Here is a 27507-nt window from a genome sequence, read left to right as displayed (position 1 = left end):
CTCTGGATCGTATGAACTCACATTAATCAGCACTGGTTTGACACTAGCCTACTCTGGATCGTATGAACCCATATTAATCAGCACTGGTTTTACACTAGCCTACTCTGGATCGTATAAACCCACATTAATCAGCACTGGTTCAACACTAGCCTACTCTGGATCGTATGAACTCACATTAATCAGCACTGGTTTAACACTAGCCTACTCTAGACCGTGTGAACCCACATTAATCAGCACTGGTTTAACACTAGCCTACTCTGGACCGTGTGAACCCATATTAATCAACACTGGTTTAACACTAGCCTACTCTGGACCGTATGAACCCATATTAATCAACACTGGTTTAACACTAGCCTACTCTGGACCGTGTGAACCCATATTAATCAGCACTGGTTTGACACTAGCCTGCTCTGGACCGTGTGAACCCATATTAATCAGCACTGGTTTGACACTAGCCTACTCTGGACCGTATGAACCCACATTAATCAGCACTGGTCTAACACTAGCCTACTCTGGACCGTGTGAACCCATATTAATCAGCACTGGTTTAAAACTAGCCTACTCTGAACCATATGAACCCACATTAATCAGAAATGGCTTAAACTAGCCTACTATGGACTGTATGGACTCATATCAATCACAGTGGGTGGTACTTTAGTCCCCACACTGCGGAGCACTCACTTCCCGGAAGCTCAGCCGCCCATCAAAGTCCTCGTCCACCTCGGCAATCATCTCCTTGAGGCCCAGGTGTGTCTGTGGGGCGCCCAGTTTCTCCATCATGCATTTGAGGTCCATGAGGTCCATGTAGCCGTCCTTCCTGGAGTTGTGCCTGCAGGCACAGCGGAGCATCACGCTCATATATAAATACACGCATTTCATAGAGATGTGGGGTCGTAGCAAAAAAGATCAGCGTATAAAATGTCATCATCCACCGCTCATCCCCGTACGCAAGCACGTGGTTAATGGTCAGCTGCCGGATTCGCCCAGCCTCTCCCTCACAAAAGGTTGCTGGGCACACACGGCGATAACAATTACCGGGGTCGCCATTCTGGCTGTTGCCAATACAGAACAAGCCCGGCGTGTGCCGAACTCACAGCCTTACTATTTTTATTTTACCAGGTAAAGCCCACTGAGCCATACAGCTCTTTTTCAGAAGCGACCTGGCCACAAATGATAGCTCAACGAAGTGGCGTATCACGTGGCGATTTATAGCGGACAAATACTTTAAATACATGTTTATAAATGTCGAGGGAAAAACCGGTTGACCCAGGGAAAAATCCACACCTGGATAAAATCCATGTAAAGAGCATGCAAACTCCATATATACACAGCAGACGCCAGCGTCGGAATCGAATCCACGACCGTCTATATACCAGGCGACGTAGTTATCATCTCACCACCGTGGCACTCCATTACATGAGGGATGAGGGGATGAGGTCAGTGGGAACACCGAGGGCTCAACTGAGTGAGGGTTAGCGGGAGGAGGAGTGAAAGGTGATTAGCTGGGATAGTTTAAAGGGACAAGCATGGTGTATGTATTTATGTTGAACTTCTTTCGCACCGTACGTAGCCACCCGCGCTAATCAGAGGTACGGGGGAAGGACAACGAACTAAACAGGAGAGTAAGCAGGAGGATACATTTAACAATCCACCCCTTCCCTGGGGATGGACAATTCAAACATACAGTCTCAGGGAAAAGCAAATGTACCCACCCACCCTTTCCCTGGGGATGACAATTCAAGCGTACAGTCCCAGAGAAAAGCAGAGCAGAGCCAATGATTCCATCCCATTCAATGGCACCCTGTAAATAAAGCGCCACTAAAGAATGAAGATCGCTCTTCAAAAACTTCCAAAGAGCGCGAAGCCACCACCATATTGCTGCAGGGGCGTCTGATAAACACCCAGCAGTGCATGTATCTACTACACAACTACGAACTGCTGCTACTGCTGAATCATGTATGTGTCATGTGTGTATCACGTGCATATTTATTGTCAGCGCATAAGAATGTACTCTTTGGTTCTATTGGGTAAAGTCACGTAGGTAAAAAATAAAATAACAAAAATCACGACGTTTCGGCCACAACACAAGCGGCCTTCATCAGGTGAAGGGACGAGACTGTCTGGAGGACAGCGCTGGAGTGAAAAAAGCCACGCTCAGATCACGACCTTTAAGCTGTGTGAGAAGAAACAAAGCGCCTTGACAAAGGAATTAGCATATAATTTAGCATTGAAATGGCTCATTGAAATAGCTAAGTTAAAGTATACACATTCGCAGAGGCACCCCTTGACAAAGGAATTAGCATAGAATTTAGCATTGAAATAGCTGAGTGATTAGCTTGTAACTGGTCACAGAAATAGCTATGTTAAAGTCAGAGCATATACATTCACCGAGTTACCTAGTACAAATCAAACAGGAGAATTTAGCGAAACACAACCACGCTCAGACCGCGGACCTTTAAACTGTGTGCGAGCAAACAAGGTGTCCTGACAAAGAAATTAGCATAAGAATTAGCATTTGATTAGCCGATTTTAGAAAAGAGGTGGTGTACGTGCCGGTGGACTTGCCATTTGGCGCGGGGGGGGGGGGGGAGTTTACCTATTGATGGTGTGAAAAGGGAATTTATAAGAGCTGCGAAAGTTTGGGGTACCACTACTTGAAAAATATACTGTACCATTGAAATTAGTTTAATGTTTAGTTCGATTTAGAACATCTTTCCAATGGTTGCTTAATTTGAAACCATCTTCTCGGTTGAAATTGTGTCTGTGTTTGTAGATCTGAATTGCCTCGTGAACAAATCTCTGATAAAAACCCGTGGGTTTGCAAAGAACCTTGGTATCGGAGAAAATTATATCGTGATCACCCACAGCGTTGTAACAGTGATCAGCCATGGCAGAAGAATTCGTTTTGCCGTGTTTCAAATCTGATTTGTGCTCGCGAATTCGGTCAGAGACATGTCGCTTTGTCTCCCCGATATAGCAATCACCGCAGGTACAACTCAATTTGTAAACCCCGGGGTACTGTAAGTCAGGAATGACATCCTTCACGGATGGGATCAGATCACGAATTTTGTGTACTGTATTGAACCGGACCTGAATCTTGTGTTTGTTTAGAATTTTGGAAATCTTTTTAGTAACGCCTGCTATAAATGGTAGTGTGATGGTTTTGACCGGAGTATCAAGCGGTTGTTTCTGTATGGAGGGAGAAACAGCTTGGCGGATGGTACGGTCAGAGTAACCATTCCTTTTGAGGGCCAGGTGTACTGGTCAGGTGGTGTTGAATAAGAATGTGGTGACGTGACCGTAATGAGTCAACCGAGAGTAGTCTCAGTGACAAAAAGCGCATTCTTCAAGAGACACAAACCCGGCTAATGTGATTGCTTACTTAGCTTGAACTGCACACGTTCGCGTTATGTTCACGTTACGTTACAAGTTGCAAGCATTCACGTCTCCGTTTTGTTTGCTTTACAGGGACGTTTAGAATGTGTATATTCCCGAGTTAGCAGGAAATACGCTCGTCAGCCACGCCAGCAATTAGCATTGGCAGGGAGCGGCGGCCACACGCCTTTGTATAATAAACCCAGGCACGCTCCATCTCCGCTGTGGACGTCCACGTGGTTCAGTTCCCTCAATTTGGCTGCCATGATCAGTCCACTGCTGGATGAAGGCCTCACCTACTGGACATCTGTGAAACTACTGGGCATCTGGGAAAAAAATGGTTTCATAGCTCGTCGGATTGCTCCGGTATTACCGTAAATAAAGATTCATATTATGTGTGCTACGGCTGGTGTTGTTAGGTACCAGCAGTGCCCGATCTAGGCATAAGCTAAGTAAGCTGCAGCGTAGGGCCTCGCATGAGGGGCCTCTACATACAAAACAAAATAATGCGAAGTTTAAACTTTTTTATATATAATCGGTTGCACCTCGGCCTATGTATACAATAAATGTAAATGTGAAGCGTTAATATTTATATATTTAATTGACCTTTCTGTTTGAGTAATACACTGTTTTTGGTAATGCTGTGGGGCCTCTTAAGTTTGACATAGCTTGGAGCCCCAGCATGTCACTGTTATAGATTCATGTGACTTCATAAACAGTCACAACGCAGTCCTGGCAGCAGTGACTGGTGGCGAAACCGGACGTGATCTCCCACGGTTTCGCGAAGCAACTGTGGTGCCACGACAGCGAAGTCGCTCCGTCGAGGCCGGGGCCGCCGCTGTGCTGACGGTGCTGCTGCAGCGGGGAAGTCACCCGGCTCCCGTCACAGCGCTCTCCCCACCACCCCCCACATAAACACACACAGACTGGCGGGCAGGCGGGGAGCGGGGCGGCGCAGGTTAACGGCCCTGCCCATAATGCACCGCGAATTTAACGGCCCTGCTCATAATGCACCGCGAGTTTAACGGCTCTACCCATAATGCACCGCAGTAGTAATGTGGAATGGGCAGAGTACTTGGTGGGACAATGGGGGCGGGCGTGAGAGAGGGGGGGGGGATAATCCGATTGGCCAGAGGTCAGCGGGGGGGGGGGGGCGGCGGGTAAGATAGATTAGATCTGCCTGCTGGTCCGCACTGACACATGCAGTTTAGTTTCTTTATTCGTAGGTAATAAATCGTCAGTACAGTATAAACCGTGTCATGTTGTCTCTGTGAGTGCGGAGAGGAGGGCGAGGTGTTGTGAATCGGATCGCCAGGGTGCATTGTATCTACCTCCAGCTGTTCGGCGGAGTGCTCTTTTGTTTGCGCACGGGTGAGTAATTTTACCCATGTTTTTTTGCTCGCACGGGCGGGCTCACTCGGGGCTCGACGCGCATGCTTTGGCAGCAGTAACGTGCTATCACCCTGGGAATTAAGGAACGGGTCCTTAGATCATTAAATTCACTAGTGCGTGGTGTGGTGAGCCAATGCGTCGTGTGGTGCTGGTTGTGGTTCGCCCGCGCCAGTACGGGGGCGTGCAGGAGCAGCAGCGCTCACGGCACGCGCCGCGCGTGTAGCGCGTAGAGATAAATTGGTGAGCGGGTATTCCGCAGTAATTCGTTGATTCCGAACGGCTGCGACGGTAAATAAAACAAGATTACGCAATTCAAGCACGTGATGCTGCTGGCGATGGTTACCGCGTGTGTAGAGCTGCGCCGTGAGGTACACGGGTACCCACGTGCATAATCATACAACGGTTGTTGTGGCAGTGGTATATGTGGCTATCGTGGTGGTGGATATTGTGGTTGGTGGCACGACTAGTGGTGCTCGTGCCGCGCCGTGGTCGCGCATCTTTACACGGCTATTTATAGCGCGAATCGTAGCGGACGAAGGGAGCGACGCGCGGGCAGCTGCCGCGCTATTTTTAGCGTGGGCACGTGGTGGCCAATAGGCGCGGGTAACCGCGCGTGGCCGAGTGTGGGCAGCGGCGTACCTGGGTACGCGTAGGGGAAATGCAAGCGGGGAGTGTGTGTGAATGGTCCGAGGTGGCCGAGAGCCAGCCAAGAGACGTGTCTCATAGGAGCCGCGTGGAGGCAGCGAGCTCGGAGCTGCGAACGGCAGCAACGAGGAGGGAAGAAGTGGAGGAGGAAGGGGGAGAGGAGATGAGGGGCAGCAGCCACTACACAACCATCCACTCATCTCAACGCTCCATCTCCATGTGCACGTTCCCTCTTCTGACTGCCACTCCACCATGAGTCTCGACCACCGGTCCCGATTCCTTTCTATCGACGTGCCCTACCCAAGTCCGCTTACTTTTCTTTCATAAATTGTGTACCTTCTATAAACCACGTGTTTCTCCTCTTTGCGTCTTTCAGTGTAATTACTGATTACATGACAGTACACGCGCACTGATTACACGAATGCCAGCATCCTCTTTCCAGCTGCGCGTTCACGACCCGACATCGCCCCTCTGTGGGTGTCGCCACGGCCCGTAGCTTGGGGCTGTGTCGCGTCACCTGGGCGGGCAGTCGACGCAGCGGGTGAGGGCCGATCCGGGCAGCCACGTGGTATGTGATGCAACTCCGTCCTCTATTCGTTTCTCCACTCAAACATACAAACGTCTGTCTTGTTTTACACACTGCATCAGCCACATGGCCTTCTGGGAATGATTTTTTTCAGCAGCAGCATTGGTTTAACACAGGGATCGGCCACCAGAGACGCATGCGACTCTTTAAGGACTGCTTCGTGACGTTTTTTGTGTTTATTCTTGTATCCTTCCCCCGCACCACCGATTAGCACGGTTGGCTTCGTACGGTGCGAAAGAAGTTCAACATACATTAAGGACCGTCTCGTATTCACATGCATTGCGGCTCTTGAAATATAGATTTTTTTTACTGAATTCTAAAAAAATGGCTCTGTATTATGGTGTTTGCCGGCGCCTGGTTTAACACAAGCAAACTTTGGCTCGGTTTTGACACTCGGCGTCTTAGCAGGATGAACGCAGCGCTGGTGAACTTGCCTGGTTTGCCGATAGCCCCTGCGAACTGCGAAATCGCTGCGCGGCTCAGACGCGCAGACCCAGCGACGGGACGCGGGTGCGCTTGGAGACGAGCGTTGACGCTGGGCCCCTTTCGCCTCTGACAGGGCGGGACTGCTCGCACCTCCCTGACCAGCGCGATTTCTCTTCGCCCGTGGCATCGTTTTTTGTGACAAACACAGCGTAATTCGAGCAAACGATTTGTCCGGAATTTTTTTTTGGGGTGGGGGGCGGGGTGAGCAGTGGGCTCACCGCGCTTCGCTGGACGCACTTTTCCAGGAATGTTAATGAGTTACGGTCGGGATTTCCTGCGCGGATGCGAGTGTTTTCATAACGGAGTCATTTGCGATAAACACCGCTCGCCGTTTGGGAGTGGCCGATACCTTAGCCGAACACGGAGTTAAGCGTCGAGCCCGGGCGTCCATCACCAGGCAGATAACTCGGCCTCGCAGCTCAACAGCTTTGAACACTTCCAGGAAATCTGCCCAGAGAGCCGTCGAGGTTTGCAAGGCTGCGTGAGTCGGGGCCTCAGTGCGCCCAGTGGGGCTGCAGGTTGCGCGGACCTCCGGTGTACGGGAAGGCGTCCGCATTGGCTCCATGCTGAGCGTGCAAAAACCTCGGCACAACGTTCCGATCGTATCGCCACCATCACCGCCGTGCTTGTGGGTGAATTTAAAAATCTGCTGCTGTAAAATGGACACTAAAACCATTGCCATTTGACAGAAACGCGACGGCATTGCAACGTCACTGTCAACAGCCCAGAGCGACATTCATTCAACATTACCGGCCCAATAGTGTTCCTGTTGCTCGCCGATGGTCTAATTTTCCATTATTCACGAGCAAGCCCGGACTGGTCCATAGGGGCAGCAGTCCCAGTGGGCCAGTCTGCGGGGAAATTGCAAATGCAAAAAAAGGAAAACGTTATATTTTTTATTACCTCTCGTGTGTACGCTTCATTGCTTATTTGCGCTCTCAGCTGGCATCGAGTCCCCAGATATTCGGCAGCCCCAAATATTCTTCTTCGCCGGCCCCATTTCGCGTTAGCGTGATCACATCGCAACATCTTAACTGCGAGTACTGCGCCACAGTTTGTCATCGCACAACAACCATTTAAATAAAACAATTTTAAATACAAAAAATGCTCATAGTCCAAATTTGGACTGGTGTGTTTACAAATGCCCGGGTCGATTTTAGTCCCAGTCCGTCACTGTTCATGAGCCATGATCAATCCACTGCCGGACGAAGGCCTCTCCTCAGGCCACCGTTTAGTTTTTCCATTAAACAAAATAGCACGAGGGGGGGGTTGAGTCGTCCTCTGGGCTCTCCATACCAAAAACAAACCCAGCAGCAGCTCGGTTCTTGTGAGTTGCTGGACACCGGAATCCCAATTACCACGAGGCCCTTCCCTGCACTGATCGCGCAGAAGCTCCTCCCCAACTCCCCCTCCCCGTTTGCGTCGGGGCTGCTCATTGAGGCCCTGCTCATCTCCTGCTCACAGCCTTGAGCCCAGGGCATAATTATGGGGGGGGGGGGGTATGTGGCAGCGCTAGGAGCCCAGGCAGCAACAAAAATCCCAACAATTAACCATAAATGCCAAAAAACTATTGTTGCAAATGAAACAAAAAATATTTTCCAAAAATACATCGCGTAAAATATAGTGGCGCTACTGATGGTGTTTGTTACTGAACACCACCAGAATGTTGACTTAAAGCTTTTGTGACTGCAGGAATTCATATTCTTTGGGTCTTTTGGTAAAGTCACGGAGATAGATTGAAAGAAAATAACCGATAGACCCAAAGAATATGACCAGGATTTTTTGCGAACTGACATGCGCATGAAAGCAAGATGCACGATAAGTTAATTGTAAGTTTTGTACCTTCAAATATTTGTATTAATATTTCCACTGTGAGACTGTCTTCCTCTAAACCCAATACACGGTGCAACTAAAATAATATATATAGTTATAGCCTAGCATATACCTACTATAATCACCCAGGAATGTCTGTCCTTAACGCTCGTGACACATTAATAATAATGAACAGATTACGTCCTCCACATGGACCACCTCTCATTAGCAGGTGACGTCACTCCACATGGAACACCCTCCCCCCTCATTAATAATCATGAGCAGGTGACGTTGCTCCACATCGAACAGCCCCCCTCATTAATAATCATTGCCTGATGGCGACCTCTTGTGTTGCGATGGAAACGTCGTGATATTTTTATTCATTTTATCTTTATTATATTTTTTTCTATCTACGTGACTTTATCGAAAGAACCAAAGAATATGAATTCCTGCAGTCACGAAAGTCTTAAGTCAAAATCATTATCAGGACGTCATGATGAACAAGGGATTATAACCTTAAAATGAAATATGTCTGTGTCACCGCGCCCTTACACATTGCACACGCATTAATGCAATGAATGTCATGTCGCGGTCTGCTTTTCGCTTGCAAGTTTCAGATTTACTGCAATACACCCGTCCTTGGACGGGCAAAAGGGTAGTTATTGTATACCGGTTAAAACCATCCGCCAGTATTTCAGTAAAAGTGAGTTGGGAGAAGGAATGGGGGCCCACAGTCGGATCTTGCACGGCAACTCCGTTCACGGAGGTCGTTGCACCCCTGCCTAAGCCAGTGGTATAAATTCCACATTTACATGGTAGGGGCCGAGTCTATCCAGAGGATAACCGCCATTGACCTCTCCGTAAAGTGGAAATAATTGTATTGGCCACTAGAGACACGATGGTCCAAGTCAACCTCCCACAACCCCACTTCCAAAGAGGATGTGAACTCGCAACCTTCTGATTACGAGCGGATCGCTCTACCGCCGAGCCACGTAGTGGCCAGGTGTGGGGTCATTTTCCGTGGCACAGCGTCATGACTCCTCTCTCTGTGTGTCCACAGCACTCGCCGTGTATGAAGGCTGTCGCACGGTGCGAGCGAGCTCAGTGAGGGAGGTCTCTAAGATGCCCAGTCTGTCCCATTGCACTACGGTGGTGTTGGTGCTGCGTTTAGTTTTGGTTCACAGCATCCTCCCTCATCTCAGCCATCCTTCTGATTATCACGGTTGGCTACGTATGGTGGGAAAGAAGTTCAACATACCATTTATGCGTACACCAACACCGGCCACAGTGGCTCAGTGATGGCGTGGTGCCGCCGCAGCGGAGCCGCTCCAGCGGAGCCCTACCCACCGCCGCGACGCCGTCACCGATGCCTCGGATTTCCCGCCACTCTCCCGGGGCCGGTGCCTTCTCAGACGTCCGCGTTTTACCCACTGCACAGTCGTGAGGCCGCCGCAGCAGAGCCGCTCTGCCGAGGCCGTGCCCACCGCTGTAAAGCCGCCACCGGGGGATGCCGCCGCTGACGCTGCGCACCCTCGCCGCCTTCCCCTCCCCCCCCCCCGCACGAACGCACACACACCCCACGTAGAGCCAGGAGGGGAGGTCACCCGGCCGATAGGTTTTTTTTCCAGAAGTCCCTAATGGGATCGAACTTCATGGTTTCCTGCGGCTGGAAAATTGGCGATCTTCCCCCGTAGCTGACATGCACTGCGGCGCCGTGACCTAATATTAAAGTTGCATGGTCACGGCAGGGGCCGTCAGGCCACCGCGGTTGGAACCACACACACACAAGCACGTGGACTGGTAGCAAGAAACCACTGCGGTGACGTCACAAGCGCTCGGATCCGCACATCAAAGGATACGGATGCGGAACATGGGGGCGCCGCGGAATGCCTTTGTGATAGGATAAAAGGTGATTGAGGCAGTACTGGGGCAGTCTTCTTCAAAAATCATCGCAGTCCACGCAGGAGGGGAGTCAGCCGTTTGAGACGTCTGCGTGACGAACTTCAGCGCAGCCAGGCTCAACCCTCTACGGATCGCTTTTCTACAGCTTCCAGCGCAGCAGATTGTAAGTACGCGTGAGTAAGAGAGAGAGGTAAGTTTGGGCTATTTGATCGAGGGTAGAAAGCAGAGCGATAGGCAGAGAAAATACAGTCTAGGATCCCAAGGGGAATAGGCTGACGTCCACTGACCCACGCAATTACTCATAGCTTAACGGGTTGCTCGCGGTAAATAAAATAACTGGTAGGGGAATAAACTGTGTCGTGTGGTCCTTTGGAGGGTGAAGAGGAGGGTGGAGAGTGTTTTGTGTTCGCGCGCATACGCGGCTGTTTGCGGTGAATAAGGGAGTAGAGCGTGCTTGGTGTCCACGTACCTGTACGATCGTTTATAGTATTGTTCAGCGCGCGCGTACCTACACGTCTGGTTTCTGTGGTGTTTAGCGCTCGCGTACCTGTACGATTGTTTACAGTAGTGCTTAGCGCTCGCGCACCTGTGAGACGGTGTTGCGGTCGCGTGCCTGCGCGGTTGTCTCTAGCGAAGTAGCGAACTAAGCGCTTGGCGTGCGCGTTTTCGCGCGGCTGTGTAAACGGCCCCATTAAATTGGAGCAAAGTAATCGCGGCGTGTTTGTTTTTGCTTAAGCGCGTGGAGCGTGGGTGGGAAGGAATCTCACGGCGGCGTGCCGCACCTGTTTATTCCCGTGCAGGACAGGGTTTTACTTTGCGAGCGCGCTCACCGCGGCACGCCGCTGTTGAACAGTGTAGCGCATCGCAAGCGCAAAGCGTACGAGCCGCTAATTAAGCTATGCAAACGCGGTCGACATCCCAGGCAGAGGTACAGGGGGGCGAGACATTAGGGGTCGGTAGTCTGGACCTGACAGAGCAGCCGGGGGGTAGCGGTATGAATGGAACAGGGGAGTCGGTGGGCAACGGCCCCGACAATTCAGTGATGGCAGGGGACGTTCGCCCCCACAGTTTGGCGTCAGAAGCGGTACAAACCCCGCGCGTTACCCCACACAAAAATAAGGCATATATTCACCGGCCGGGGTACCCCTTCATGGAAAGCGTTTGCCCGCAACGTCATAGGGGCGAAGGAAATTAATGGGTGGACGGACGCGCAGGCGTTACGTCAACTTATTATGAATCTGGATGGGCGGGCAGCCGATTTTGTGGAAGCCCTACCCACAAGCGCGCAAACCCAGCTAGCAGAGCTAATGCGCCAACTTGACTCACGGTTCGGCGTGAGTAATGAGGAAAAAGCGGCCTTAGAGGCACGCCGTCGCCAACCCGGTGAGGACCTGCGCGATTATGCCGAGGATGTGCGCGAGCTAACAAAGATCGCACGCCCGGGGTACACGACAGAGGTGATTGAGGAGCTGGCCGCCGAGAAAATCCAGCGATACTTGACTCGCACGGCGTGGTGGCAGCCAGACATGAACTGTACGCGTCTTCCCTTTAATGCCCTTGTCGAGCGCGCGCGTAAGTGTGAAAGAATTTCTAGAGAACGCGCGCAGCTCCGAGGACTGGGACGGGAGCGCACTATCGTAAGCCTGTCCCTAGAGGAGGAAGAGGAGGAACAGGAGCTCGCCAGGACGGTAAGGGATCGGGAAAGGGAGCCTCCGGTATCCCGCGAGACAACCCCGGGATGGGTGGCGGGAATACAGACGGGCATAAAGGATGTAGCCGGCCAGGTGACCCACGCACGTGAGGAAGCGAGTAAAAATATGAAAGCCATCCAGTCCGAGATGGGGGAGCTACGCTCCACAGTAGGGGGACTGGCTGGGCGGGTGTCCCAGTTAGAGTCCGACCTGGGACAGCTGCGTACGGGAAGGGGAAGAAGGGATGGGCAGGGGGCCTCCTATGGGACCGCCCCCCGAGCATGTTACCTGTGCGACCATCAAGGGCATCTCATGAGGGACTGTCCCCAGATCGCCCGCGCTAGAAACGCGCCACGGTTAAACGCCAACGCCCCCTAGAGAGTGGACCACCTAGGGGTGCAGTCAACACGGTCCCTTTGCAGAACGACGATAATAATGGTGAGCGAGTGACCCCCACGCAGATTCCGACCACAACACCCAGGGACACGGTGAGCACAGGCGACTGGCTGCGGGAGCTGGTGGCGGGAATCACGGGGGCCACGTCACTGGTGGAAGGACAGGTGAACGGGCAGTGCACCTGGATCCTACTGGACACGGGGGCCGTAGCCTCACTCGTAAGCGCCCCGCACTGCAGCGTACTCGGGGTTGACGTGAGCCACCTGCAGGTCCCGGATCCGCGCGCTGCACACAGCGAGCGGAGCCGGGATGGGGTTGCTGGGAAGGATCTCCCTCGAGGTCCGTCTCAGAAACCAGGTGTGCACACAGGAATTCTACGTCTCGAGTGTGCTGTGCCACGAGTGTATTGCAGGTACGGACCTCCTGGAAAAGCTGGGGCTCAACGTGCAGCCCCGCCAGCGATGCGCCACCGTGGAGGGCAGCGGGGAGCGGATCCCGTTCCTGGGACCCGAGCCGAATCGCCCTCGCTTCACACCCGTGGCCGCTACGCTAGTGTTGGCCGTCACCATCGGGCCGCTCGCCGAGATGCTGGTGCCATTGGCAACCCCCTCCGCCGACCCCACACACCGACCATCGGGCGAGGTAATGCTAACCCCTCACCCGGAGTTGGCAGTGCGATACGGAGTCGTAGGGTCAGCCACGCTGGTAAACGCAGATGGGGGGCGACTGTTCATGCGGGTGTTTAACCCACACAGTACCCCGGCGATGCTACGACGGCACACCACAGTAGCTACCATACACCCCCTGCACGCGCGCCACTCTAACAACTCAGTGTTTGCGCTCTGGGCGGAGGATCCTGGCCGCCCCAAGGACAATGGGGACCTGGCCTGGCGAGTCGGCCCGACTCCCCGAGCCGAGATCATCCCCTTGCATGACGCGTTACATGTGCCTTGGGCAGACTTACCTAAGGGGGAGGCCGATCAGCTGCGCGAGTTGTTGCAGGAGTATGCCGACGTGTTCAGTGAGCACGATTCGGATGTAGGTCGGACAGACCTTGTTAAGCACACAATTGACACCGGTGCAGCCCGACCTATCAAACTCCCCGCATACCGGGTGGGCGCGCCCGAACGTACCCAGATCAAGGAGGCAGTTGCGGATATGTACATGATAACATAATCCAGCCCTTGGCGAGCCCCTGGTCTGCCCCGGTGGTGCTAGTAACGAAAAAGGATGGATCGACCCGGTTCTGCGTTGATTACCGAAAGTTGAACGCAGTCACCCTCGGCGACGCCTTCCCCATACCGCACATCGATGACACCTTTGACAGCCTCGCAGGAGCACGGTATTTTTCCACCCTCGATCTGGCATCCGGGTACTGGCAGGTGGAGATGGCGGAGGAGGATCGGCATAAAACCGCATTTACCACCCCGATGGGACTGTTCGAGTTTCGAGTGCTTCCGTTCGGACTCACTAACGCGCCCGCGACGTTCCAGCGGTTGATGGAGTTGGTGATGCGGGGCTTGCAGTGGGAACAGTGCCTGATTTACCTGGACAACGTGATAGTGTTCAGTAGATCTCTGTCTGAGCACTGGTCCAGGCTGTGAGAGGTGTTCCAGCGATTGCGAGCAGCCCATCTCAAACTCAAGCCGCGTAAGTGTTACTTTGCGCAGCGCGAGGTGGGGTACCTCAGACACCGAGTAAGCGAGGCAGGAGTGCGCACCGATCCCGAGAAGGTGCGCGCCGTAGTGGAATGGCCACGGCCAAGGAACCTGACGGAAATCAGATCATTCTTGGGGTTCGCCACCTATTATCGCCGATTCGTAAAGGGATTCAGCGAGGTGGCACGCCCCCTCACCCAACTCACCTCTCCTAAGAACCCCTATCAGTGGACAGAGGCCTGCCAGATGGCCTTCACCACCCTCAAAGACCACCTTACCCACACCCCCACCCTAGCTTTCCCCGATTTCACCACTGATTTTATTTTAGACACCGACGCCTGCAGCAGTGGGCTGGGCGCGGTGCTGTCACAGGTGCAGGGTGGGACGGAGCGGGTCATCGCATACGCCAGTCAGACCCTGAGTGGGGCCGAGCTGAATGATTGCGTGACCTGTCAAGAACTGTATGCCGTGGTCTTCGCGTGTAAACAGTTCCGACCGTATTTGTATGGCAGGAAATGCCGGGTGCGCACCGACCAGTATGCCCTGCAGTTCCTCCTTACATTCAAGGAACCACAGGGGCAGATGGCCCGATGGCTGGCGCAGCTGCAGGAGTACAACCTGCAAATTGAGTACCGAGCTGGGCGTACGCACGCAAACGCGAACGCCTTGTCGAGGCGGCCCATGATGTGCGCCGAGACAAGGGTGGAGGAAGTCTGCCCGTGCTTCACGGGGGGCCGTTGCCGGCAGGTGGTGGGCCCCCAGGAGCGCACCGAGACTAACCCCCCCCCCCCCCCCCCCGGTGAGAGACAGTGCAGTATGCGCAACAGAGACCCCGGCAGGGGGAACCAGGGACCCGGGGGACCACTCGACGTGCACGGAGCCCACACCCCGGGGCCCGATGGGTCGCCCAACCCCACCCGATCGGATCCAGGAGGACGTCGGCTGCGCCTTCCCGGGCCTGGACGACGAGCAACTGAGACGGACCCAGCTGCGGGATCCAGATCTGGCAGCGGTGGAGACGACCCTACGGGAGAAGGATGCCCTACCGGGACCCTGGAGTGATTTGTACGCCCGGTTGTGCGTGCAGAACGGGGTAGTACGGGAACTAACCGAAGCCGGCCAGCCGGGATGCATCTGCGTTCCCGCCCAGGTACGGCCCCAGCTGCTAAGGCTAGTACACGACCACCCGCTCGGGGACCATGACGGGGAACGGCGCACTCGGGAAACCCTGCATCGCCAGTATCTCTGGCCCAAGTTGGCACAAGACGTGGCCGCCTGGGTACAGGGCTGCCGCGCGTGTCAGCAATGCGGGCCGAAACCAGCGCGATACCAGGTACCCCTGAGATAATTCCGCGTCAGCCGGACGAACCAGCTGGTTGGGATCGACCTGCAGGGACCATTCCCGCGATCCCACCGGGGCAACCGATATATTCTCGTAGCGGTGGAGTACTTCACACGCTATCCCGTAGCGGTGGCCATCCCCGATAAGACAGCCCTCGTAGTGGCCCGAGCATTCGTGGAACACTACATACTTAAGCACGGGATCCCCGAACGAGTCATTACTGACCATGGTAGTGAGTTCGAGGCAGAGCTATTCCAAGCGCTGTGCCGGGAGTTCGGGATCCAGAAGGACCGAACTACGGCGTATCACCCCCAGGCAAATGGGATGGTAGAGAGGATGAACCAGACTCTAGCCAAGAAGCTTAAACGCATGGCAGCCGCGAATCAACGGGACTGAGACGAACACCTCCCCTATGCTCTGTTTGCCTATGCCACCACAGTGCACACATCTACTGGACAGACCCCATTCCTAATGTTTGGTCGCGAGTCTCGCCTTGCCCGCAGATCTATTGTTGGTGGGCAACGGCCCCGACAATTCAGTGATGGCGGGGGATGTTCGCCCCCACAATGGAACTAGCGGCTCGTGATTGGTTGTGGAGGTGGGGGGGGTTCACTCCGCCCATCATTCCTACAGGAGCAACAACACGAGTACCACTTCATGAGGAAGTCACAAGTGGTTGTCCAATGGATAGACTCTCCCCCACCATAGCAATGAGGAATTTTCACCGTTGGCTCAGAGCTGCACAGGAAACCCCAACACCGTCTTTCTGCCACTGCATCCGCGCTTCCCAGCTCACCTCTGACTCGCATGGTTAGCGACGTACAGTGCAAATGAAGTTCAACATACATACGAGTTCACTCCTCGTTCGACTCGACTCGTGTCAACTGTATGTACGCTGAACTTCTTTCGCACCGTACGTGGCCAACCGGCTAATCGGATGGTGCAGGGGGAAGAACAAACTAAATACATATTATATTCTTGGTTCTTTCGGTAAAGTCACGTAGAAGGGAAACAATAAAATAAAAAAATATATAAAACAATAAATTTCTCACGACGTTCGACTACAACACAAGCAATCATCATCAGGTGTGAAAACCACAGCAAGAAAATTTGAAAAAAAAGTGGCGGTTTTTAAACGTTAGCACCACGGAGAGCAATTTGGCAGTTATTCAGATGGACGAGTCCATCTATGTTCGGGAAAGAGGAGGGGGGAGACGAAAATAATTGATGCGGTCTGAAAGCCACCGTAAGCGTGAACAATCAATTAAGACCTGAAATGGTTTATCAAATCCTTCCAATGATTGCTAGCCAGAATCCATCTTCTCGGTTGAAATTGTCTCTGTGTTTGTATATGTGGATAGCCTCATGAACGAATCTCTCATGGTAGCCAGATGGCTTGCAAAGAACCTCTGTCTAGGGGAAGTCAATGTCATGTGAGCCAACTGAATTATAACAGTGATCTGCCATGGCCGAGGTGTTGGTCCTACTGTGTTTTAGGTCTGCTTTGTGTTCACGAATGCGGTCCGAGACATGTCGTTTGGTTTCTCCAATGTAACTACTACCACAGAGGCAACTTAGTTTGTAGACACCAGGGTACTGTATGTCCGGAATCACATCGGACCTGGATCTTGTGTTTATTCAAGATTTTGGTGATCTTTTACCCTACATTGTGGGGATCACAAAAAAGATCTCCAAAATCTTGAATAAACACTGTATGGTGCCAGCCCGGGAGAGCCGTGGCATGCAATGTACTTACATCGCGGACAGCACCGTATGTGTTGCTGTGTGAGGCCGGCTCTAGCATAGCACAGCATGCAATGCACGGTCATCGCGTACACCCCGTAGGTGGGAGTAGTACCAGCCCTAGCGGGGCTTGGTGAGCGCTGGGATAGCGCGGGCACCACGCATGACGTGTAGTGCGGCCTCCCACAATGGGGAGTGGGAGAGTGTTAGCCCAGGGACAGGGTTGCCCCGGGCCATAGCACTCTGGTTGACCCCGTAGGAACGTGATCCAGAGTGTCCACCGAGAGGGGCTCAGGTGGGGGGGCTAGGGGGTGATCACGTGTCCGGGGAGTGCTCTCGAGAGGGATCGAGAGGGAGCTAGAACGCTCGCAAATGTGGGCGGGGCCATGGGCGGAGCCGGCCCCGACCCGGGAGGATATAAGGTGGGTCCCTAAGAGGGACCAGGGTCACTTCGTTCTACAAACTGGAAGCTCTATGTTCTACGTCCTATGTCTGAAGAGACATGAACACGTGGCCGGGGATCCTTCGTAGCTGTAACTCCTACGTATAGTGTAGTTAGCTGGGTGGTCACCACCCTAGGCTGTATCTGGTAAAGGGGCAATTACCCCTTTGTATATACGTGTTACAAATAAATGTGTTGCCTCTGAAGAATAACGTTTGCGACTAAGTTGGACTCACTACACTAGGACTACACCCTATAAAATAGTCTATCGCTACTACCATGGTAACTGAACCCCCTATTAGCACGGTTGCTTAACTACGTTGCGAAAAAAGTTCATGTACAACTGTTCCTGTGAACGTCACTCGTTTATTCCTCCACACGTCAGGGTTCTCGGTCTACCAGACAGACCGATAAATCGCATCGGCACTGCGTTCAACCGCAATGCTGCAGGTCAGAACGACACCCACAACAACCGACGAACCCACAGTTGCAGTGACCACCCTATGGGCCAACTCCAACTACTGACTCGGTCAGAGTGGCCAGTCAGCCCGAACACACTCTGCACTCCCCCGTACTGACACATGATGAGATGCGTGAAAGGGAACTAGGGGCCGAGTGTGTGTGGTGTCGCGACTCGCCTTGGGTTGCCATGGAGAGGAGGATGGTCGGGCGGACGATGGCTGGGGCCTGGGGAAGCATCGTTGAGGCGCCTGGCAGCCCGATGCAACGTGGCCTCGCAGGCCATAGTTGAAGCAGGAGACGAGGCCCCGCTCCGGTCACGGCAACGTCCTCCCCTGCTGGCGAGCGCCGTCTTGACGCAGCCGGTCATCCCTTTGCCATCCGCCGTTCGGGGTTGACGCGAAGACCTGGGCAGGAGCTGGCACTTGCGATATACTGCACACCTCCAAGGGCGCAGCACATGCTGCCAATCCCATCACCCTTTGGAGAAGCACATGCGCTTGGATGCTCCGTGCAACTTGCAGGGAGCACAGGTCGGTGCCGTCGATGGCATTGAGGATCACCCGCAGCTCCCGCGCTAATGACAGGAGCATTTCCATCACCAGGGCATCAATGCCCTCCTCGTCCATCCGGGGGTAGGCGGCCTTTGCCAACGTCAGCAGCGCACTGCAGAAGGCGAGGAGCGTTTCAGTGTTCCCACGCCTCTGTGCGGCGAAGTGGTGACGAGTGTTGGACGGCGGTCCGTAGATCGCCGCCATCTGTTGCAACGCCTGGTGCAATGTGGCACAATCAGCTGGCGGGATGGTGACCAGGGCTGCCAGAGCGTCGTCGTCGAGGGCAGCGGGAAGTGGCCATAGCACCTCAGCCTCCGTCCACCCCGCCATCTCGCAGTTCATGAGGAAGCGCCGCTGGAAGGCGGCCCAGTCGCCCCCAGAACGGGCAGGTGCTGCTGGAGAGATGGGACGCGTGCCGCCAACAGCTGCTCCCTGTCACTTTTGGCGGGAACTCCGCCGCTCTCCACCGTCAAGATGGTGGCCCCCTGCACTGGTCACGCCAAGCGTGACGCAGCGGTCCCCGGTTGGCGTGAAAATTGGGTGGGAGCCGCGGAGACCTCCGGTTGGCAAAGAGTTTCGGCGGGAACTTCTACATATTCGGCGGGAACTTTGGAAGCGGTGGCGGGAGCCGTAGCCCCACGTGGCTCCACTCCCCCCTCCTCCACCGCCGCCCCCCCGCGATGAATTTTGTCCAAAATTGACGCCGCTGCATGGAGGAGCTCGGTGAGGCGGAAGCTGCCTGGAGCACCCTCCCTGACGGCGGCGAGCCCCCGAGCGGCCGGACGGCGTGTTGCTCGCCCGGTGGTGCTTCTTCACCCCCCTCCAGGGCCGCCAACCCCGGGGCTGTCGCCCTGCTCCTCGTCTCCATTCAGCCAGTTACTTAATAACTATGTGGCCACTTCTGACACCAGTTGTAGTGTTTCACACGATGGAGGCATCGTGTGAACCACTACAACTGTGAAATAAACGTGGAGGCAACACGTTTATTTCACAATAAGCTCTAAAACACGAAGAGGTATAACTGCCCCTTCACCAGCTACCCTCGGGAGATATCTCCTCCGGGCTATCTAACCCTAGCTCACACGGGGTGGCTATCCCGGACCGGACCCTGGCTTGGGTCCGGGTCGTGTAGTCGGGCAGGTCTTTTCCAGGTGACGGCTTCTGTCTTCAGTCTTGCAACAACAGCCCCCTGACCCGTTCTGGGGTCCGGCTTATATTGCCAGTCCCGGGGCTTCCTCCATTCCTAGCCACGCCTCCCTTCTTGAGCCTTCGAGAAGGACCTGGTCTTGGTCCCGTGGTCCCCCCAGCCCCCTTCTTGGGGCCCCTCGGCCGGTACCTCCGGTCACCAGGCCTCCGGGTTCACCTGGAGTGCCATGGCCCCCGGTGAACCCCTGCACCGTCCCTGGCACTCTCGCCCCCTAACCGCCAGAGGCTGACACTGCATGTGGCTGGTGTGAGCGGCGCGCATCGTGCCTCACACAGGCCGGCTTATACCTCATGCAGTGGCCTCCACTGATGCCACTACAGAGGGACACCACTGGAGTATACAGCAGAGTGGGTCTACACCAGACATGGGCAAAGTACGGCCCCCGGGCCGTATACGGCCCGTTGGGCTTTTTAATCCGGCCCGCCGAACTTGTCCAAATATTATCATTAAATTAAATTTTACATTTCTCCTGTAATGCCCCCATTTCCCCATTAGATGGCGCACTTTGACCATCCATCTGTTCCTGGCTCCGCCCCTCTGTCAAATTTTAGAACCCATTGTGGCCCGCAAGTCAAAAAATTTGCCCACCCCTGGTTACACGGTGCTACGGAAGGGAGATTGGAGTGAAATGATGAAACGACATGAGAGAGAACCAGAGCAGGATAACGTTTTTGAAGTTGAATTTTAACCGTAAATAGCAGCACGGCGACATATGTGAAGGAGAAAGTTTTCTATCGGAGCATATCGCCGCTGTGACACGCGGATCGGACACACGCACAGTGCCCACGGAGCAGAGAGCACAGAGAGCGTGGATTACTGAGCAGAGCACGGAGCAGCGAGCGTGGAGCAGAGAGCACGGAACAGCGAGCGTAGAGCACGGAGCAGAGTGCACGGAGCAGGGAGCACGGAGCAGAGAGCATGCAGAAGAGAGCACTGAGCAGAGAGCGTGGAGCAGAGAGCATGGAGCAGCGAGCGTGGAGCACGGAGCAGAGTGCACGGAGCAGGGAGCACGGAGCAGAGAGCACTGAGCAGAGAGCGTGGAGCAGAGAGCGTGCAGCAGAGAGCGTGCAGCAGGGAGCGTGGAGCAGCGATCGCGGAGTAGGGAGCGCGGAGCAGCGAGCGTGGCGCATGGAGCTTGGAGCAGCGAGCGTGGTGCGGACCATCAAAGGAACTATAAAATGTACACCACAGTCTTGGCTTCCTGCGGTGTCACACATCGCACCACGCGATATTCGCCGTGATGCTGAACTCGGCCAAACTCCGCAAAAGCGAATTCCAGCATCTAAACAACGCAGACCAACTGGTGGTCTTCACGCAAACAACTGCTTGCCAGCCCACCACTACCACACTGCCCAGCTTCCACTACACACAGTTCATCAGTGTGCCCACCACTACGTTGCCTGGCTTCTACAATACACAGCTCATCAGCGAGCCCACCACTACGTTGCCTGGCTTCTACAATTCACAGCTCATCAGCGAGCCCAAGACCACACTTCCCAGGTTCCACCATACACATCTCATCAGCGAACCCACCACCACACTGCCCGGTTTCCACCTTCCACAACACACAGTTCATCAGCGAGCCCACCACCACCACATTGCCAGGCTTTCAACTTTACCAGAAATAACGAGCAACACTGAACCCGATCAGCACAAACTACGGAAGATGAGGTGGACACTTGATGCATAACTGCGCACTGCTCCCAAAATGCATTTGACGTTGGGTGAGTGGATGAGTGGGTGGGTGGGTGAGTCACCACACTGCGCCGTCAGCTCCCTGTCACCAGAGTGTGTACGTGGTGCAGTGGTTAGCTCGCTGTGCGCTACGAACACGGCGACACGAGTAACGAGTCCCGCTCACGACTAGCACCAGTGACGATTATTTGAACCGGTCCTGAGCCTCCCTTAGGTCGACTCAGTCTCAAATGAGTACGTGGTGCGATGTGTAAACATCGCCACTTGGGAAACAGCACTTGCCCCAAAAGTCTGTTGAGGCTATATGGGAGATCTTTGTCTTTGTTTAAGACAGCAACTTTTCACACAACAGGAAGAGAACATCCAAACTCCACGCAGAAAGGTGCCCACGTCAGGAATCGAACGCAGGAACTGGCTACTATGACACGCGAGTGTCACCCTGCCGCCACCACAACCTCCACCACCCTGCCGCCACCACAACCTCCACCACCCTGCCGCCACCACCACCCTGCCGCCACCACCACCTCCACCACCCTGCCGCCACCACCACCTCCACCACCCTGCCGCCACCACCACCCTGCCGCCACCACCACCTCCACCACCCTGCCGCCACCACAACCGCCACCACCCTGCCGCCACCACAACTTCCACCACCCTGCCGCCACCACCACCTCCACCACCCTGCCGCCACCACAACCGTGGCTTGGAGTGGGTGAACGGCGTGGGAATGACATCGCCACCTCACGGACTCGTATCCACTAGCGTGCGTCCACCAGCGTGTCCACCAGCGTGTCCACCAGCGTGTCCACCATGTCCACCAGCGCGTGTCCACTAGCGTGTGTCCACCAGCGTGTCCACTAGCGTATGTCCACCAGCGTGTCCACTAGCGTGTGCACCAGCGTGTCCACCAGCGTGTGGCCACCAGCGTGTGGCCACCAGCGTGTCCACCAGCGTGTGTCCACCAGCGTGTGTCCACTAGCGTGTGCACCAACGTGTCCACCAGCGTGTCCACCAGCGTGTCCACTAGCGTGTGCACCAGCGTGTATCCACCAGCATGTGTCCACCAGCGCGTCCACGAGCGTGTCCACCAGCGCGTCCACTAGCGTGTGCACCAGCGTGTGTCCACCAGCGTGTGTCCACCAGCATGTGTCCACCAGCGCGTCCACGAGCGTGTCTACCAGCGCGTCCACTAGCGTGTGCACCAGCGTGTGTCCACCAGCGTGTGTCCACCAGCGTGTGTCCACCAGCGCGTCCACTAGCGTGTGCACCAGCGTGTCCACCAGCGCGTCCACTAGCGTGCATCCACCAGTGTGTCCACTAGCGTGTGTCCACCAGCGTGTCCACCAACGTGTCCACCAATGCGTAACCATGGTCACGCCTCTCCACGGGACGCCTGGACACACATCTTCCTAAAAATAACACCTCCCAGAGCTGCCATCATCGCTATACTGGAGAATTATTTTTACTTGTGGGGGAAGATTAAAACAAAACTCCCACCAAAGTGAAGATTCAGGTCCCGCTGCCTCGGTGCTCTCATCCGTCATTATTTTTGGACGCGCGTCCTGGTCTGTTGACACGAGCGCAATAACACAAATCACCTGCAATCCATGTTGTTTCTGTCACTTATCTTGACAATAAATGTGTTTTAAAAAGTTAATTTATCCGAGCCAACTTTGGCAAACGGACAGTGTATTTAATTTATAATGTATTTTTCTTTGTGGACAGTTTTTTTAAATATAATTTTGCAATGCGATTGCTTCTGCTCCGATTAAGTTTGCTTTACTGTCGTACTGAAGTTGCTACGTTATCGCTTTTCTCATCGTGGCGACCCACGTTAGGTTCTTACCGTGGCCTCTCGAGTTCTCAACTGGCCACGCAAAACCACCGACTCGTAGAGCACCGGGCATTGCACAGAGAGACGTACACAAGCCATGAGCAGCGTCACCCACACGGGTGACCCTCAGTCCTGTGGTGGGATTTCTACATCATTTGCAGTGAAATTATTAAACGTTGTATTTCTATTTTACCAGGCAAGGCAAACTGATCTTTATAGCTCCTTTTCAGAAGCGACTTGGCCACAAATGATAGCTCAATGAAGTGGCTTATCATGTGGAAATGTATAGCAGCCAAATACTAGAAATGCGTGATGTTGATTCTAAACGTGAAGGGAACAAAAACGGAGGACCCGAAGAAAAATCTACGCGACCACGGGGAGAGAGACGCAAACTCCAAATATACAGCAGGCGTCAGGTATTGAACCCACGCCCTCCTATATATCAGGCGAAGTAAGTAACATCTCGCCACCGTGGCGCCCCAACCTCAATCCAGTGGGTCACCTCTGCCAAAGGCTACAATTTCAGTGGCCTATGCGCTGCGACTCACGCGACCCTCTTTACTTTGTGCCCATTCACGGCTGACCAACCGCCTGTGACCAAATGCCCCGGAATGCGCTCGATCTCCGTTAGAACTCAGAAGCTAAGCAGGCTCCAAAGCTGGCCAATCAATTAAGACCCGAAATGGTTTATCAAATCCTTCCAATGACTGCTAAGCCAGAGTCCATCTTCTCGGTTGAAATTGTCTCTGTGTTTGTATGTGGATAGCCTCATGAACGAATCTCTCATGGTAGCCAGATGGCTTGCAAAGAACCTCTGTCTTGGAGAAGTCAATGTAATGTGAGCCAACTGAATTATAACAGTGATCTGCCACGGCCGAGGTGTTGGATCTACCGTGTTTTAGGTCTGCTTTGTGTTCACGAATGCGGTCCGAGACATGTCGTTTGGTTTCTCCAATGTAACTACCACCACCACTTTTTTCAAATTTTCTTGCTGTGGTTTTCCACACCTGATGATGATTGCTTGTGTTGCAGTCAAAACGTCGTGAGAATTTTATTGTTTTATATTTTTATTATTTTATTGTTTCCCTTCTACGTGACTTTACCGAAAGAACCAAAAATATGAATCCCTGCAGTCACGAAAGCTTTAAATCGAAATTAAATTTGATTAGTATTCTTGGTTCTTTCGGTAAAGTCACGTAGAAGGGAAATAATACAATAATAAAAATAAAACAATAAAATTCTCACGACGTTTCGATTGCAACACAAGCAATCATCATCAGGTGTGAAAACCACAGCAAGAAAATTTTGCAATCGAAACGTCGTGAGAATTGTATTGTTTTATTTGTATTATTTTATTATTTCCCTTCTACGTGACTTTACCGAAAGAACCAAGAATATGAATCCCTGCAGTCACGAAAGCTTTAAATCGAAATTTGATTGGTAGTCCACCGAGTGGGATTATGTTTTGTTTTTCGCTCAAAAATCGGTCACGCAAGGTCGTAGAATACTTTACTTGCACACCCTCAGATGACGGGGGGGCTTTCCAGCGATACCAAATGTGTGCCCGTCGTGGCGAGATGTTAACTACCTCGCCTGGTTAACAGGAGGTCGTGGGTTTAATCCCGACCCTGCTTGTGTATTTGGAGTTTGCGCGTTTTTCTCTCTCTCTCTCTCCCCGCGATCGCGTGGATTTTTCTCCAGGTCCTTCGGTTTTCCTCTCCATATTTAGAATCAACATTGCGCATTAAGAGTATGTGGCTGCTATAAATGTCCACATGATAAGCCACTTCATTGAGCTATAATTTGTGGCCAGGTCGTTTCTGAAAAATAGCTATATAGTTCAGTGGGCCTGACCTGGTAAAATTAAAAGATGAGTTAGTTTACCTTTGTCAAAAATTTGGATTTGTATAAAGTTTGTAAATGTTCGTACAGACAAACCAACACACAGGGGGTTGGGTTTATATACAGCATATATATGGTGTGACAACGTACATGAACACAGTGATGCGTGTGTAATACACATGTGGACATTTATAGCACAATGATGCGTGTGTAATACACATGGACATGATACATGGATCGGGCATACACGTATGTGCACAATGAGACAGCATATGTGCAATGTGGCATCCGTGCCGAAGGAAGAGCTGTCACGTCTGGAATTATGATCATGATGATGATTTGGAGTAATGATATAGAATGATGAAGATGATGATTTGCAGTGATCATGTTGAATGATGACGATAATGATTTGAAGTGATGATGTAGAATGATTTAGGATGATCATTTGGAGTGATGATGTAGAATGATGATGATAATGATGTGGAGTAATGATGTAGAATTAATGATGAACATGATGATTTTGAGTCACGACGCAGAATGATGATGATTTTGAGTCATGATGATGGTGGTGGTGATGCTGGCGCCTCTAGTGGCCGCGTCGCCGCCGCTGTGACTCACAGTCGGAAGACGCGCTCCACCTCGCGCCTCTGCGCTCGGGAGAGGAGCTCGGGGACCCGGGTTCCTCCCCTCTCCCCCGCGATGATCCGGGGCCCCCTCTCCGCGGGAGGCGGCTCCACTCGCTCCCCCAAATCCCGGTTCCCGTGGCTGCTCCAACCGAGCAACCCTCCCATCCCCTCGGTCCCTTCGGCTCGGGGTCGCCACGACCCTTGGAGTCCCGCTCCGGCCGGAGCCGAGGCGCGGCGGAGCCCCTGGGATTGGGGGCCCTGAGAGGGGGAGGGTAGAGAGGGGGGGCCCTGAGAGGGGGGGCCCTGAGAGGGGGGGCCCTGAGAGGGGGGGCCCTGAGAGGGGGGGCCTTGAGAGGGGGGGCCCTGAGAGGGGGGCCCCTCGGTCCCCGCTGTGACCCCGACGGCGGCGCGCGTCTCAGCCGCCTCCTCCTCCGCAGCGCCGATGGTGAGGCGCCGCTGCAGCTTCCGAGCCAGCTCGTCACTCGCCATGGCCTCTCCCTAGCTCGTCCTCCTAATCCGCGTCCTCCTCCTCGTCTCCCCGCAGCTCTGACCCGCGGGTCCGCGCCCCGCGCTAAATTTACCCGTGGCGGCACGCGGGGGGCGGGGGGCCGCGCGGTGCCGCGGGGTGGCGTGGAGTGGGCTGAGGTGGAGCTTCACATGGATAGCGTGGATTTGTTGAGTGGAGTTGTGTGTAGTCGTGTGGGGTAGTGTGTAGTTGTGTGGGGTAGTGTGGAGTTGTAGAGTGGAGTTGTGTGTAGTTGAGTGGAGTTGTGTGTAGTTGTGTGTAGTTGTGTGGGGTAGTGTGGAGTTGTGTGGGGTAGTGTGGAGTTGTGTGGGGTAGTGTGGAGTTGTAGAGTGGAGTTGTGTGTAGTTGAGTGGAGTTGTGTGTAGTTGAGTGGAGTTGTGTGTAGTCGTGTGGGGTAGTGTGTAGTTGTGTGGAGTTGTGTGGGGTAGTGTGGAGTTGTAGAGTGGAGTTGTGTGTAGTTGAGTGGAGTTGTGTGTAGTCGTGTGGGGTAGTGTGTAGTTGTGTGTAGTTGTGTGGGGTAGTGTGGAGTTGTAGAGTGGAGTTGTGTGTAGTTGAGTGGAGTTGTGTGTAGTTGTATGGGGTAGTGTGTAGTTGTGTGGAGTTGTGTGGGGTAGTGTGGAGTTGTAGAGTGGAGTTGTGTGTAGTTGAGTGTAGTTGTATGGGGTAGTGTGTAGTTGTGTGGAGTTGTGTGTAGTTGTGTGGAGCTGTTGAGTGGAGTTGTGTGTAGTTGTGTGGGGTAGTGTATAGTTGTGTGGAGTTGTGTGGGGTAGTGTGGAGTTGAGTGGAGTTGTGTGTAGTTGTGTGGGGTAGTGTGTAGTAGTTGTGTGTAGTTGAGTGGAGTTGTGTGTAGTTGTGTGGAATTGTGTGTAGTTGTGTGGAGTTGTGTGGGGTAGTGTGGAATTGTTGAGTGGAGTTGTGTGGGGTAGTGTGGGGTAGTGTGGAGTTGTTGAGTGGAGTTGTGTGTAGTTGTGTGGGGTAGCGTGTAGTTGTTGAGTGGAGTTGTGTGTAGTTGTGTGGGGTAGTGTGGAGTTGTGTGTAGTCGTGTGGGGTAGTGTGTAGTTGTGTGGGGTAGTGTGTAGTTGTGTGGAGTTGTTGAGTGGAGTTGTGTGTAGTTGTGTGGAGTTGTGTGTAGTTGTGTGGGGTAGTGTGCAGTTGTGTGGAGTTGTGTGGGGTAGTGTGGAATTGTTGAGTGGAGTTGTGTGTAGTTGTGTGGAGTTGTGTGTAGTTGTGTGGGGTAGTGTGTAGTTGTGTGGAGTTGTGTGTAGTTGTGTGTAGTTATGTGGAGTTGTGTGTA

At 53.5% G+C, this 27507-nt stretch overlaps 2 protein-coding genes across 2 annotated transcripts in view; one reads left to right on the top strand and one right to left on the bottom strand.

Moving 5' to 3' along the window:
- The window catches only part of LOC116947046 (EF-hand domain-containing protein D1-like), a 47979-nt gene extending 21529 nt beyond the window's left edge, over positions 1-26450 (bottom strand). Inside the window, exons 1-2 of the mRNA XM_032962421.2 lie at positions 25680-26450; positions 682-829 (exon numbers count right to left, since the gene is read on the bottom strand). Of these exons, the coding sequence (XP_032818312.2) occupies positions 682-829; positions 25680-26176 (645 nt within the window). The 5' untranslated portion in view covers positions 26177-26450. The remainder of the gene's footprint in view (positions 1-681; positions 830-25679) is intronic.
- Positions 26037-27507, top strand: part of AXDND1 (axonemal dynein light chain domain containing 1) — a 55255-nt gene continuing 53784 nt past the window's right edge. The window contains exon 1 of the mRNA XM_032962420.2: positions 26037-26132. The gene's annotated coding sequence lies outside the window, so the exon portion shown is untranslated. The remainder of the gene's footprint in view (positions 26133-27507) is intronic.

Source organism: Petromyzon marinus, chromosome 28 (assembly GCF_048934315.1).
Source record: "Petromyzon marinus isolate PM22_M1 ecotype Great Lakes invasive population chromosome 28, UKy_Petmar_22M1.pri1.0, whole genome shotgun sequence".
In the NCBI taxonomy this organism is placed as follows: Eukaryota; Metazoa; Chordata; class Hyperoartia; order Petromyzontiformes; family Petromyzontidae; genus Petromyzon; species Petromyzon marinus.
This window is presented reverse-complemented; position numbering and strand designations above follow the sequence as displayed.